The sequence below is a fragment of the Trametes versicolor genome (genome assembly GCF_000271585.1).
Source record: "Trametes versicolor FP-101664 SS1 unplaced genomic scaffold TRAVEscaffold_12, whole genome shotgun sequence".
NCBI lineage: Eukaryota > Fungi > Basidiomycota > Agaricomycetes > Polyporales > Polyporaceae > Trametes > Trametes versicolor.
In genome coordinates, this window is record NW_007360332.1 from 1,488,701 (window position 1) to 1,503,896 (window position 15,196).

The 15,196-nt window shown below is 56.1% G+C and overlaps 3 protein-coding genes across 3 annotated transcripts; 1 reads left to right on the plus strand and 2 right to left on the minus strand.

Annotated features, from left to right (window-relative positions):
* Window positions 1-169: 169 nt before the first annotated feature.
* On the minus strand, window positions 170-1,613 carry TRAVEDRAFT_23898 (uncharacterized protein; the record flags this gene model as incomplete). Its single annotated transcript, XM_008045150.1, has 3 exons — window positions 170-890; window positions 945-1,405; window positions 1,467-1,613. The coding sequence occupies 3 exons, from the start codon at window positions 1,611-1,613 to the stop codon at window positions 170-172; spliced, it is 1,329 nt and encodes a 442-aa protein (XP_008043341.1).
* A 5,474-nt stretch (window positions 1,614-7,087) lies between these two features.
* On the minus strand, window positions 7,088-9,194 carry TRAVEDRAFT_23899 (uncharacterized protein; the record flags this gene model as incomplete). The annotated part of the gene is made up of 10 exons (XM_008045151.1): window positions 7,088-7,166; window positions 7,229-7,398; window positions 7,451-7,636; window positions 7,695-7,844; window positions 7,903-8,223; window positions 8,275-8,415; window positions 8,476-8,588; window positions 8,652-8,676; window positions 8,752-8,895; window positions 8,988-9,194. The coding sequence occupies 10 exons, from the start codon at window positions 9,192-9,194 to the stop codon at window positions 7,088-7,090; spliced, it is 1,536 nt and encodes a 511-aa protein (XP_008043342.1).
* A 1,504-nt stretch (window positions 9,195-10,698) lies between these two features.
* TRAVEDRAFT_133656 (uncharacterized protein) lies at window positions 10,699-13,677 on the plus strand (the record flags this gene model as incomplete). Its single annotated transcript, XM_008045692.1, has 5 exons — window positions 10,699-10,983; window positions 11,038-11,328; window positions 11,389-12,646; window positions 12,868-13,266; window positions 13,325-13,677. The coding sequence occupies 5 exons, from the start codon at window positions 10,699-10,701 to the stop codon at window positions 13,675-13,677; spliced, it is 2,586 nt and encodes an 861-aa protein (XP_008043883.1).
* Between the last annotated feature and the right edge of the window lie 1,519 nt (window positions 13,678-15,196).

Sequence of the window (15,196 nt, forward strand, 5' to 3'; positions counted from 1 at the left end):
TGCTCCGAGCAGTGACACAAGGTGAAGGTGCTACCTAGGTCCGCATGCTTGGTTCAATAATACAGCTACAGCTGTCATTGCGTTTATCGAACATGTAATATACATCTGATAGATCGCGTGAATTGTATTAAAGGCTCCGCTGCCGATGGTATCGAGTGCGAATACCTACTCACGCGAGCTGCATCAGCTCGCCGAAGCTCGCCCACCACTCCCTCCGCTTCACCGCGAGCATGTCCGTCCACCCCTTGCGGCACCCCCGGCACCACGTCTCCTTCTGCTCCTTCGTCAGCCCGTTCGACGCATCGTACCGCAGCGGATCACCCATCCCCGCCTCGACCACCTCGCTCTCCAGCATCATCTTGCGCCAGTGCTGGGACCTACTCGAATAGAGGTGGTTGTATATCGAGCACGCGGACCCGTTCCCCCGGCACGTCGACACGCCCTTCTCGTCCATGTACGGCGCGAGCACGACCGCTTCGCGCCAGCGCTGCTGAAGGACGTGCCGCGCATTGTACAGGCGCAGCAGGTCTGCCTCGGTGAGCCTGATCTGCTTGCGGTCCGCGGTGAGCGTGGCCCAGAACTCGGCGCTCGCGAGGAGTTCGTAGAATGCGCGTTTGAGCAGCTCCGGGATGCCGTACTGGCGCGCGAATAAGATGATAAACACCGCGTCGTGGTATGTGTGCACGGCTGTGGTATCGGCCGACAGAGACGACGGAGCGGGGTTCGTCTTCGTTGTGGGGTGCCGGGACGCCTTCGGGGGATTCTCGGCGTCCCAGATGGCACAGAGGTGCTTCCTCGCGAGTTTGAGCACCACGTCGCACAACAGGCTGTGGGCGGCGCGAACGAGGGACAGCGCGATGGCCTGTGTTGGTGGCGCATCTGTATATATGCTGCAATGGGTTCAGCTACTTATGCAAAAAGCTATCACAGGAGTGGGGTCTTACAGCGGGGTCTCTAGCACGATCAGCAACTTTTCAAAGTCGCCCAAGTCTAGATCGGCAGGAATGTGATATATGGGGCAGCCGTCGATCTCTTCGCACCGATCTTCGTACTCGTTGGCATCGTCGGCGAACAGCTTCTTGAAGTAGATGCAGTACCGCGCCAGGCGCGAACTGTGCAGCTTGTAGTAGGTTGTGTCACCCTTGATCACGACATTTCCGTCGGGGTACCAGAAGGTCGCCGACTTAATGGGCAGCGATGTGCACGGACTCGCAGCGGCATGCGCGCCTTCTGTATGCTGTGCGGTCGTAGCAGATTGCGGCCTGGTCGACGCGCCCGCAATAGGAGCAGTGGGTTGCGCGATAGAGTTGAGACTTTCAAGTGTGCCACTCGGCGAGCGCGCCTCGCGTTTCACGCGCTTTGACGAGGGGTATGGGGTCTGGAGGTCCCCAAGGTGTGTTGAGGTCTGTAACGTAACAGAGCGTGAGCAAGCTACCTCGTACACCGTGGTACGTTCCGTCACTCACCCTCTTCGGGCTGGCATCTCCAAGATCGATCAAAGGAGATGAAGTTGCAGCGGTGCCTCCTGTATTGCGCCCCTGGGCTATACTAGTAGCATCGCGGCGCGGCATAGTGAAACGACGCTCGGTCGCGCTTGCACCGGTATCGGCCATATCTGACTGCGGGGGAGGTGGCGGCAGAAGAACAAGAGCAAAATAAATGGTGGTGTGTCCGTTCGAGAACTATATCCCGCACACATCTTGCATGTGTACACCTGAAAACAAAGGAGTAAGTATCGAAGTTTCTGTGGTGACGCACCACAAAGCGCATGTACCGTGCACGCGTAGGGCGTCAAGGGAACGAGCGGGACGGCGCAGCACTGACTTGTCGTACGTTGGGCATAGGCCGCGCACGATCGAGCTCAGTACAGTGTGTATAACTGGCTTGAGGGCGACGTGTTTCCTGGGCGTCCATTCGTAGTGAGTACAAATGTCCGTAATAAACTCGGCAGCGAGGGACTTACCACATATCGCACTAGTTGGATTTCTAGGCCTGGACGTGTGTCGAAAGCGGATTGCCCCGCCCTCGGCGTGCGGCGGCAGTATCGCCGAGCAGCGCGCGATTGGCACACTGTGCCCGTGCGTCGTCCTCTATCTGACCCAGCACCGAGTGATAGTCGTTCGGACCCAGTCCGCTCGCCAACGGGCCCCGTGTTGGACCTCTGCTGCAACGCGCCTGTAGGTATGTATGCCCTGCTGAAGTGCGAGAGCACGGAGGTGCCCACTGCTCGCCGCCTAGCGTTCGGTCGACGGAGGAACGCACACCAGCAGCCCGCCTGGGTGTCCAGTTGTAGCGCGTAACCCTGTCTCGCAGGGGGGCCTATCGCCTGGATCTGGGCTGGCATGGTCGCAATCGAGGAACTCGCCAGCTCGCGGTACATCGAAAGACGACGCTACGCGAGTGCTCCTCGGCCACGACTTATGCTGCGGGCCTATTCCGCAGCGAGGGTGCTAGGCATGCGCACGCAGGGCGCCAGCCTCTCCAGCCGCGTCTTCGCACCGAGGAGAAGCTTGGACGCACCACCGCGGGCTGAGAGGCGCATCCGTGTTAGCAGTGTCCCGGACGTGTTGGATACTGGGATGCGAGCATATTCTAGTCATCAGTGCCAGCACTCGCAAGTACACACTAACACGTACAACGGTCCGTGGAGCAGTAGCACTGTGTGCATGAGGATGTTTGGTCTGGACGGCGGCAACTTCGACACAGCTGGAGTCGAGGCGCAGGTCATCTGGCAGGCCCTCAGCCGTTTCGTCGGCAAGTCTTCAAGGGGCCCTTCTGTGGGACGGTTTGCTAGGGATTGATCGCCCAGATCCTTCGGCGTGTCAGGCGCAGAATGACCGCTGTCGAGACGTCAGTACTGCGAAGGAGCCACGTTGGATGAGATCGACGCACAGCGTTCGCTGAAGCACGAGAAAACGCAGCCGGCGGTGGATGGAACCTTGTCGTGGCGGCTATCCTCCGGGTCGTCGATGAACGACGGTGCGTAGCGTGGCCGCCCTCGCTCTACCTCTCTCGAGTCGTACGCCCGGTGGCAGCTTCATATCGAAGGCGTGATCTGCAATCGCGACTGGCCTATCCATGTGTGTTCTCACGTAGTTGTCTGTGCAGATCACACATCTGTACTAGACCCGGCGCTGCGTCTGTTGTTCTGTACACCGGAACATGTTTCCCTGGACGGCCGTCCACTCTCCTCGCTTGTGTACACCCCGACGATAGCGTGGATCCTAATCTCGCGGTCCCGAAGGAGTATTTGGCAGGATTTTGACCAGCTCGCGGCGCACGTGCGGTCCAGGGGATCTTCGCGTTCTCGTGTGTTCGTCGCCCGCTGTTCTCGGGTCATCCTCTCTCGGGTCGTCCTCGGGTAGCGGTCGCGCTGTGCGTCTGCGATGAGCAACGCAAGGCAGGAGAGACCGCCGCAAGCGGCCCACTTTGCGGTGGGTGTACAGGTGACGGCGGCGATCTGGGTGACGCGGATATCCGGACTTTCCAGAGTTTCACGAATCTACACGTACAGCACTACATGACATATGTTAAAATGTCGCTACGGACGACGCAGTAAATGTGGTGCTCACCTATTGCGGAAATCGCCCAGGGAAGGCCTGTTGGGGCGCGAACAGAAGCGCTAGGTGCACGTACGTCGAACACAGGACCGAGCACGAGCCCGCAGCTGCCCGAGTCGCCGTGTTCTGTCGCGCGCAGCGGACGAGAGCGACAACGGCGGTATGAGATATTGCAGCGGACACATTCCACCACCTAACGTTCTCCAGACGCCGCAGCTGAGAGCGCATACGCTGAACCACCGTGCTTGTGCGTGACGGGGGTCGTCGTGAATCCGAAGTACGCGATCGCGCCGGAGCGCGGACACCCCGTCTTCGTGAACGACGGGATCAGGGCCGCCTCGTGCTAGCTCTGCTGAATTTTGTCATCTGCGTTGTAGAGCTCTCCTCGGCTATCCCGGAGCTCGTGGACAGCGCGCTTGAAACGCGGTGCTCGCGAGAAGCTCGCAGGGGGCGTGCTTGAGGGGTTCCGGGATACCGTACTGCTTTGTGGTAGGTGTGCGCGACGTTGAATGGATCCGCGGCAACGAAGGGGCGGCGCTGATCGTAGGCGGTGAGGGAGTTGCTTTATGTGAAGGTGTCTGCGGGGAATGCCTGTCTCGAATCGCGCGGTTGAGGACAGTGCTGCGCAACCGGCCAGCGCGAAGGCGGAAGAGCACGGCGCCCTCTCGCTTCCGCGAACACTGTGCACATGCTCAGCTATCTGACGTATTGGTGGATGATGCGCACAGCTTAGCTTCCGTTTGTTTGGAACTGGGGCGCGGACGTGTTTGGTGCAGCATGCGACTGCTAGCACATTATGAGCAATTCGAGTCGTCGCTACTGGAAGAGACGGCTCACGGGCGGCGCTGTCATTTCCCTAAGACGATACGTCATGGCCTATCAAGAAGGGGGAGTACTGGGAGTGCGCATTCATCAGGGCGAGAACGTAGGAAGGACTCACCTCTGAGCTCGCACATGCGGGATCGTGTTCGTCACGCAGTGCTCTCGTGCCAATTCGTCCGGGTCTCCGGACAGCGTACGCAGGACGGACGGCGCGTCGTGCACGTTATGCACCTTTTCTCGGAGCCCTAAGCGAGAGATCCTATAGGTGATATTGATATGTCGAGGGCCGTAGAAGGCATGCTACACCAGGCGTCCTCCGAAACTTCACGAAGGAGCGTGAGCTACGATAAGGCGGTAGAGAAGGAACATTGACTTACCGGCTAAACGTATGAACTCCGTGTGGTCGACATAGGCAGATGAGGGAGCAGTGCCGCCTTCGTCTTGCGCCGTCTCATGTAGTACCACGGAGCTTTGATGTACAACAAACGCAGTGGGCGTACCGCACGGAGACTGTCTTGTCGCGAAGTCGAGAGGCCCTAATCGCCAGATTCCGGGTAAGTCATTCCGGCGGAGACACAGCAGTTCTCGGTCGAGGTATGGAGAGTTGCAGGGGAGGCGTCTTGTGTAGGGATGGATAGCGAACGCGGAGGGGACCTGCGAAGAGCTCTATAGATTATCTCACCAGGCGCGACCTGTAGCATCTTTCTCCATCCGTTACGATGCCAATGCAAGCAGAGGGGACTAATAGCAGTCTCTCGGAAGTATACAGGCTCGATGAGTGATTATAGAGTGAGCAGCGACGCCGAGTCGTGACAGTCGCGGACGGGATGCAAGGCAGATACGAGCGCCTACACGCGCCCATGGTGGATGAATCGATGACGTCGGATGGTCCCAGGCATCTGGCGGGCGGCCTCACGCCTCTCACTCTTTCTCACTCGGACGCGGACATCTACACATCGAGTCTTTCCTCGCTGCTCTCTGGCTTTCTCTGGCAGCGCAATCTGGAGGTCGTATGTTGCTCACTCGTTTACGCGCTCACGGTCTGATTTGAGCGATGATCATTGGCGGTAAACCTTTCTACTGGCCGTGATCGACTTGGTGCATGCCGCTTCAAGTTCCAAACCTGCGCGGCGCTCGCCCCTCGGTATGCTCGCAAGTCGTACGCTAGACTTCAAATGCAGGACGGATGCATATGCAGACCTTTTCGCTTGCGAACATGGGTAGCCCTCAGCCAGCCACATTGCCAGTACGTCGCCCGCTGCTGCCGCTTCTACATAGATATTCCGCCATCCCCCAGGCGGATCTCCCGACCGCGCTCAACAGCATGGCTCGGTAGAAAGCAAATCATTGAGCTTCTCTCGACCTCCACTGCGGGAATGAAGCATTTTGCCTCGGTCGTGAGTGCATCAACGCCGCCTGCACGAAGCACAACGGCCGTCTGCGCCCTTTCTCACCAGTGAGTTTTACACCCATATCTACTCGAGATGCCTGGCCCCGTTCGACCACGCTATGTGCAGAAGTCCACGCCGCAATAGCGCGCCGGTCCTTGGCTCCATGGGCGGGCACCAGTAATGCCGTTCACCACTCACCGCTGAGGGCGCAGTAGTCACTACTCGTGACTGCATGCACATCGCGCCGTCGACGCAAGAGTCGTACATCGACGTTGGAGGCACAGAATTGGCGGGAATGCACGCATGGCACGCTCGCTCGGTGAGTCGTCCTTTCTGTTACCGCGAGATTGTGCTCACGGCCTCGACGCGCAATCAGCGCTCGCACCGCGACTTTACCGCCGTCCACGTTAATCTCGTGCTGTCGATGTTCGGCGTCGGTAGCAGCACCCTCGAAGGCGAACACACCATGCGCTCTCTAGCTCTGGACCTTACCCCCGAGCCTAACTGTGCAGCATCTTCGCGCTATTGGAGGCCCGACTGACAAGTCTGTTTGGCGGAGACCTGCGATTGACATGACGACGCGATGAAACTCCCTCGCCTGATCAGCGTCAGCCCGCACGTCATGGAACTCTGGCTGCTCCCTCTAGGTCGCGCTCGCGGACTCCACCTGGACACCACCGTCGAGCCCTTGGAGGCTTGCGGGACCATGCCGCGACTTCAACATCTTCGCACAACCAACACCAGGTAGCTCGTCATGCCGCGTCGTATATGAAGGTCTCGATGGGCGATGCGGGTACACGGTATGTCTGAGTTCTCGCAACGGGAACACCGGCGGTGCAGGTTGCTTGCACCGGTGCGGGCCAGCGCATGCTGTCGCTCTTCCATGTCTGCGCCGCCATCAGGAAAAACGCCCCCAGCAAATGAGAGCAAAGAAGTACTCATAAGCTCTCACGATGCATAATTGGATGCGCATAGCACTTGAGTTCTAACTAGATAGGTCCCCTGATACCTGAGGCACTGTGAGCACTAAACAGAGCTTTGACGATGCTCAGTGTCACCTTTTTTGCAGCTTAGAGGAAGGTACTATCACACCATATCACACCATGTACAGGGAAAGGAATGCATTATGATGTAGTAAGGTCCATAACGAGTAAAAGACAGGATGATAAAAGCGAGCGTGAGATGCAGAAAAGGTATTAAAGGGAGGAGGCGGATACACTGGCGTACAGTAGGACAAGATTGAGTAGAAAATTCTGACGGCGCAAAGCAGGTATCAGGAGCACGATGGACAGCACATCGTCCCCACGCAAATGACTACTCAACTTCCATAGCTGCAACATTGAGGAAGCTCTTGCGTGGGCCTCCGGACGGCCCGGAAGTTCCCATTGGGGTACTGCATCCCGACAGGCCCGGAAGACGTCAGTGTTGCCAAAACTATACACTTGCAGTACATACCTGATCCGACGCCAAAAGCCATGCATAAGAACGTGGAATTGTACCGGGCCGTGCGTACGAATGGTGGAAAGCTCTTGAATATGGTCCTTGTAGACGCCCCAATAGTCGTTTGATGAGAAGTCGCGCGGTTGCACGCGATTGTGCTTGCAGTCCTCGATTGCCGCGTGAAGCTGGAATACGTGTCAGTATGGTGCAGGCAAAGGCTGGCAGTACAGAATGTACCGCTGTGGCCACAAGAGCAAGCATAGCGGCCGGGATCTCCTTCTCGTCAGGCTTGTCGGGCAGCGATGACTCGAAGTGCTCTGAGATCTTGAAGCCCAAGCTCGACGGTCGTTTGAAGAAAGCGACACGGAGGGTTTCGAGGAATACGGGAGGGCTGTACGGCTTGCCCACATTGATGGTCTTGTTCTGCACGAAGATTGTATGAGTGTCGCATCGGACAGGAAGTGGTAGGACTCATACGCACCTGGTAATCGAACGGGTATATGTACCGGAAGCCCTCTTGGAGCCAGTCACCTTTGTCCTTGTCGCCAAAGACCAGCCCAAACGCAGTGCACGGCTGGCCTTCCACAAGCTTCCGCACTTGGCCGCGGAAAGTAGGGATACGCTGAGCAGGCTGTGATCAAATGGTAAGCAGCGATGCACCAGTCATTCATACCGGTAGTAAGACATACAATTCTGCACAAGTCGTCTGCATAGTCCTCCTGCTTCCTCAGACGCCTGGAGATGTCGTCGTAGGCGAAATGAGAGGCGGCACTGAGAAGTGCGCGTTTGACGATCTGCCCCTGTCTCTCAGGGCCATCCGGAAAGGCGTTCTTGAGGAGGACATCGGCGAGCATTGTGTTGATACCATGCTGGATGATGCGGCGAACACGACGGTGCTGTTCTTTAAGCTTCAGCTTACCACGTTGTGGATACACGATCTCGATACCCGAGTCCACCGAGTCGGAATCGGTCGAGGAAACATCGTCGACGTCTGATCCAGTGTCCGAATCCTAAAATACACTTATGATCAGCAGGATTCATGTAGAGTCGAAGATACGTACCGTGTGTGATGTGTACTTTCCTGGCAGGAGCTTCGATGATTTGGGATGCGTCTTCGAGCCCTTTGCTTTGAGCTTCGGCGTCTCCGAGTCGGCGTCGCGGACCAGATTGTTCGACTCGTTCGGTTTCCGGAACTTCGGGATCTGTTGAATCATTCGTCGGAGGGTGGCGGGAGAGGTTCATGAAGGTTTGGGACAGCTTACCTCATCTGCGCGCTTTGACGACACCGCACGTTTCGGGGTCTCCTTAATTGCGGCACGATCGGGTGCAGGCTTCGGCTTGGACTTGGTGACGGTCCCGATGGCTTCCTTTGAACCTACCAGTACGCACTTGATCAGGACACCATTGAGTGTGTATCATCATGGCAAATATTACATACCGTTCCTCGACTGCTTCTTGGTAGGCTGGCCGACCAACGCGAATAATGTGAGTCACAATGCAGTCGCATCATATAGCCCAAGCTTGGAGGAGCGACATACCGGTGCAATAACAGCCTCGCTCTCCGAACCGCCGTTCTGGTGACGAGAACGTTTCTTTGACTTGGAGGGCTTTGAGCGAGACTCCGGCGGGTTCGGTGGCTCGCTCGCAGGCTCATCTTCGTCCTCGCCGACCCAATGAGCAGTCTGTAGGAAGACGGCACAAAGGCCGCGAGTCAGTAAGCTCTTGAAGAACAAGCACGGAATTGACGCTCATCGTCGCAGTAATGACGCCTTACCTCGTCCGCGAACATCTTCTTGAGCGCCTGCGGGTTCTTCTCCATCACCTCAAGACCTTCGTCTTCGTCATCTGTATTCTCAGCCTCTCCCGACTCCTCTTGTACGGACGACTTGTCTTCTGAACCTGCTGCATCGTCGGAATCCGACGTGTCATCGCTGGCAGCATCCAATCTTGGTGATCGGACCTTGCGGAACTTGGGCGGCATGTGCGAGACGTCCTCAATAGCCCGAGACTGTTAACTTCATTAATGTATTCACACCACTGTACAACTTATACATACCGGTGCCTTCGAGGACTTCGCGCTATCAAGCTTGATGCTTGACTTCTGGATCTGCTCTTCATCGGAGGAAGCGTCGGGATCAATTCGCTGCGCACGATATCTTTCGGATCGATTTGACGCTGGTCTCAAGCGGCTTTTGTCCTCGACGAAGTCGCTGACGGTCGTCGCCTTCTCCTTGGCTGGTGATATACACAAGTGAGTACATAAGCGAATGGTAGCCAAATGGATACTAACACTTGCGCTGTGTTGGCAAGGGTGCATTGCCCTCCGATTCGTTATCAGATGGCTGCGGGACCTCCTTCCGAGCGTGCTTCTTGCGAGGTCGTCCTGGAACCAAGGACTCCCATTCTGCATATCATGATTAGTGGTAATGCAGGATGATGTACTAAGTGAGTGAAAGCCTACTTTTGTTAGCATCTTGCTTGGACTTCCGAGAAGCTGCAGAAAGCACTGCATCAGCGAGATGATGCACAGTCGATGGGTGAGAGTTGGCTCACGACGGCCCTCTCGAGTGTTCGCTACTGCTGCAGTTGCGGCGCCAGCGCCATCAGAATCCATGTCGTCCTCCGAGAGGACCCGCTTTCGGTGTGCCGCCATACGCGAGAAAGCCTGAGGCGCAGTCCAGGTCGCAGGCGGCACTGAGAATCGGGGGTCGGTTGACTAGGACGCAATGAATGTGTTTGCTGAGGAAGTAAAGAGTGAAAGAGGTAGGATGTGGTTGTGGGTTGGGTTGAGGGGAGAAGTGGAGTATCGTACGTGGCCACTCACTTGCTCGGGTTGGGGTTCCGACCGCTGACGGTTCCACCCGACTCGCAGAGCTCCGTCACAATCTACGGTCACACCATCTCCCGCCTCACCTTGCGCATCCCTCGAATCATCGACTGCTTGCTTCTATAAAATACCAGCTCTGGCTGCTGTCGATATGTCTGCTCGAGGTCCAGCAAAGCCCAAATTCTGCACGGGCTGCCACAAGTCTTTCACGTTCTCAGGCTACGAGTCTCATCTCAAACAAACAACGAAGCCCGCCTGTGTTGCTGTCCGCCACACTGTGATATCACAACGCCCACAACCTCCCTGCCTGTCTCCTGTGGCGGACGGCCTAACCGGCACACCAGGTCGTTCGGGCCATGGTGCCGACACTGACGACGATGAGGACCCTGGCTCTAGCACCGCCCAACCTGTTGCCTTTGAGGGCGACTACTTTGGCTCCTACTCGGCGGACGACTTCGACGACTTCGACGAGTACAATGGCGATGATGAAGAGAACGCCTCCAGCGATGAAGAACAGCAACGTCAGGAAGCTCTCGAAGAGGACGAAGACGCTGAGGTTGATGCAGCCAATCTCGAGGATGAAACGGGTTGGGAGCCCCGACCCGCTCAACAGCCCGTCTCTGAGTCCGCCAACCAGCACCAGGATGACAATTCCCCCATGCCAGATGACCACAGTGGGCCCGATCGCGCTGCACAGTCCCGTGCTCACCAACACCTGCGCTCCAAGACGTCTGTGGTCCCTTTCCCCGGCAACCGCGCTGGTGCTCCAATCGGCCGGCCACGCGAACGCTCAGCATACGAGAAGTATCAAGCCCACATCGACTCCGTCAATGCCAACCCTTACGCGCCATTCATCTCTGCGATCGACTGGAAGTTCGCCCGGTGGGCCAAGCAGCGTGGTCCCGGCTCCACGGCCGTCTCCGAACTACTAGACATCGAGAATGTAAGTGATTCATACTGCACTTGTCCGGCTTTCCTCACAGCCATCCTGAACTAGATCCCGGAGCTCCTCGGCTTATCGTACAAGAACTCGCGTGAGCTTAATACAATCATCGATAACCAGCTCTCATCGGGCCGGCCAAGGTTCGTACGGCGCGAAATCGTCGTTGCAGGCGAAGTCTTCGAAATATTTTACCGCGATGTTCTTCAATGCATTCGTGCGCTCTACGAAGACCCCGAGTTCGCCGACTTTTTGGTGTTTGTCCCTGAGAAGCACTACGCGGACGCTGGCAACACGTCACGCGTCTATTTCGATATGCACACAGGAAAATGGTGGTGGGAGACCCAAGTATGCAACCCTTAGTATCTCTACAGTTTGCACGCTCACACAAGGCCTCTCGATGATTAGAAACAGATCGAGAAGCACAAGCCTGGCGCCACGATCATTCCAATCATCATCTCGTCGGACAAGACACAACTCACTGTCTTCGGCTCGAAGACCGCCTACCCCGTGTACATGACTATCGGGAACCTCCCCAAGGACATCCGACGCAAACCCTCGCGTCGAGGTCAAATCCTTCTGGCGTACCTCCCGACCTCTCGTCTTGAGCATATCAAGAACAAGGCTGCGCGCCGGCGCACGCTTGCGAACCTGTTCCATGCCTGCATGGCACATGTGCTCGCACCGCTGAAGAAAGCCGGGATCGATGGAATCGAAGTGACTAGTGGAGATGGGGTCACTCGGCGTGGCCATCCGATCTTTGCCATGTACGTCGGGGACTACCCCGAGCAGTTGCTCGTAACGTGCTGCAAAAATGGTACGTGTCCTAAGTGCGACATCCCACGCGATGATATTGGCGCATCCACAGACTCCGCCCGCCCCCTGCGCGACCTGAAGAAGATCATGAACGCCCTCGACAAATTCGACTCCGACACGCCGGCTGCCTTCTCGAAGGCGTGCAGAGACGCAGGGATCAAGCCCGTTGTGAATCCCTTTTGGAAGGACCTCCCCTACGCTGACGTCTACCAATCCATCACACCCGACATCCTGCACCAGCTCTATCAAGGCGTCATCAAGCATATTGTGTCGTGGCTGAAGTCTGCGTACGGCCCGGACGAGCTGGACGCGCGATGCCGGCGGCTCCCGCCCAATCACCAGATTCGTCTCTTCCTGAAGGGAATCACAACGCTGCAGAGGGTGACCGGAAAAGAGCACGCCGACATCTGCCGCTTCCTCCTAGCGCTCATCATCGGTCTTCCCCTCCCAGGCGGTATCTCTGCTGTTCGTCTTGTTCGTGCAGTGCGCGCTCTCCTCGACTTCCTCTATATTGCACAATATCCAGCCCATACATCTGAGACACTCGAACTGCTAGAAGACGCTCTTCGGCGGTTTCACACGAATAAGGAGGTCTTTGTCCAGCTCGGAGTCCGCCAGCACTTCAAGTTGCCGAAGCTCCACTCGCTCGACCACTACGTCCAGTCTATCAAGCTGTTCGGCACAACTGACAACTATGATACCCAGTACACCGAGCGCCTACACATCGACTTCGCGAAGGACGCCTATCGCGCCACCAATCACAAGGATGAGTTCCCTCAAATGACGACCTGGCTCGAGCGACGTGAGAAGATATTGCGGCATGCGGCGTACGTCGAGTGGCGCCTGCGCCGTATCGCTATAGATCAAGAACGCGCCGCCCAGCCTGCCCATGACGCCAATGCTCCATCGCCTACTACAGGCTCGTCGGAGGCGTCTCGCTCAGGCTCTATACAGTCTGTAAGTGCATTTCTTCATTCTTTCCGCAGGGATGTACACGTCTAACTGCGCATCAGATGGAGCCTGCCCGTGCCCCGCGTCCGAGCTCAGCTGGTCTTGCACTTCAACACCGAGGGGGCCCCCGCGCGCAGTGTTCCATCTGGACGCGCATCAAGATTACCAAATGGCCGAGCGTCAAGGCACTCTCCCTCGAAGCAGCTGCCGAACGGTACGGCGCCTTGTATCTCCGTGACGCATTGGCGCGCTTTGTGGTTCAGTATCGTAACCCCGGACTATCTGCTGCCGAAGTTGAGCAAGCATCCCTCGCTGTCAGCCTCCGTTTCCGCAAGATCCCGGCCTTTCACAAGCTCAAGTTCGCACTTGACGACGCACAGGACCTTGGGGTCATGGACAACACTCAAGACGTCGCTCATGCGCGGCCGGAAAGGAAGGATAAGCAGGGTCGGACTGTACCTGGTCGCTTCGACACCGTACTTGTCAATGATGGCACCGGTGGTTTCTCGGGGGTCCAAGGTAAGTCTCTCTCATTGACAAACACTCCTGACCCATGGCACTTATGTGTGATCACTAGGATATCACGTTGCTCAGCTGCGTCTGGTCTTCAAGCTCCCAAAGGCTGCGTGCCAAGAGCTATTTCCGGACGTCCTCGTGCCAGGACACCTTGCCTACGTCGAACGCTTCACGCCGTTCACTGCACCCGACCCCGCCCACGGTCTCTATAAGGTCACACGACGACGCGATGCAGCGGGCGCGCGTTTAGCGACTGTTGTCGAGGTGCGAAACATCCGACGAAGTTGCCATCTCCTCCCTGTAACAGGTGCCGTAGTCCCGCGCGAATGGACCAGTAGTACAGTTCTCGAATCCTCCGAGAGCTTCTGGGTTAACCCTTTTAGTGACCTCCATATGTACATGACTTTGTTTTGACTGTTTCGACCTCATGCCTTGTGCGCTGCATACACTTAGTGAAATTGAGCGAAAATAGGTGATATTGCTATATAAAACATCGGACCATTGACCGGTATAGTGCCCATATTCTCTTATGTGCACGGTCGTCTGCTTATGAGCCCCCAGATACAATAATTAGAGCAAAAATGCCAGGGGAGTTTTTCCTGATGGCCCTGGCTCATACCTTTCGCTAACAAATATTCTTGTTGCACAGCTGGGTGTTGTGGTTCCTATCCCGGCGCTGTGCTGCCACGAGACCGTAACACATCACGCATCCCGTATCCCGCAAGTTCAATAAATACAAATCACATTGTTGCAGACACCGCAATTGTTGCATACATCACACACAGACACTCGTTTGTACATAACCAAATCCAGAGACCATCACAGGAACCAAGAAGCCCCACCCGCGGACCACCTGCTCGCCAGCGCAGGCACAAAGGAATGACTCGGGCACGGATGGGCGTGTGCAGCACACCTCCTATTTGTGTTCACACGTCGCCCCCGCTCGACAGCGGGAGGTCGCGCTGCTGCCCGTCGGTGCCCTACCGTCTTCGTGCTGTTGCTGGTCTGCTAGGGGCCATTGGGTGGGGTAGAGGGTGGAGAGGATGCAGAGAATGGGGAAAAGAAGAGGAAGAGGGAAAAAGGTATGGAGATCATATCAGAATCTGTATCTATGGGAAGAGGTGACCGGTGGCATGCACATGGCGGTATTCATTTGATGAGCTGCATCCTTGATTGAGTTTGGATATGAATGTATGGGAGATTCAGAACTTACTTGAAGAGCACCAAGTGCCTCAGTGACTGTGTTATCTTCAAGGTTGCTCCTGTTGAATCTCAGAGTATGGGTCTTCAGATAAACCTGAGAGTTCATCAAGCTCAGAGTTGATGTGCATGTTGGTCTCAGTATTGCTGCATAAAACATCAACAATGTAAGTACAAAATGTGTCAGTGCAATATTTTCACTCACATAGATGAGGCAGCCTCTGCTGGCAAGTCTTCTATCCATAAATTCTTGTACCATTCCACCCCATCTGAAACATGTTCAGTGCATTGGTCCTCAATGAAAAGATGCATCTGACATACCATGAATATCAGCATGCACTGTTAGGGTGTCCTTCAAGGCAGGCAGGTTCTTTGTGATCTCTGTGGTCCACCAATCTTTGTCAAAGGCTGTATCATTCTCTTCTACTGTGATGATGAACTCTGGAATGGAGGGCAAATGTTGTAAACACTGCTCCATTGCTTCACCACTGATGATTTCAAGCAAATCACCCCGTTTGCACCCATACTGGTCACCTGACCAAAGGTCAATGTCACATTTCTTGAGATGTGATGACCGCATATATCTTAACACCTGTGCAAGAAGGTCAGCTCCTCCTGGTTTACCATCTTCAAACCAGATTGTAATGTTGAGTTCTTCCAGGGACACCATCTCGCCCAGAAATTGAGGGACACCATCTAGCAGATTGCTCATGTAAGAGAAGAGAGGCATATC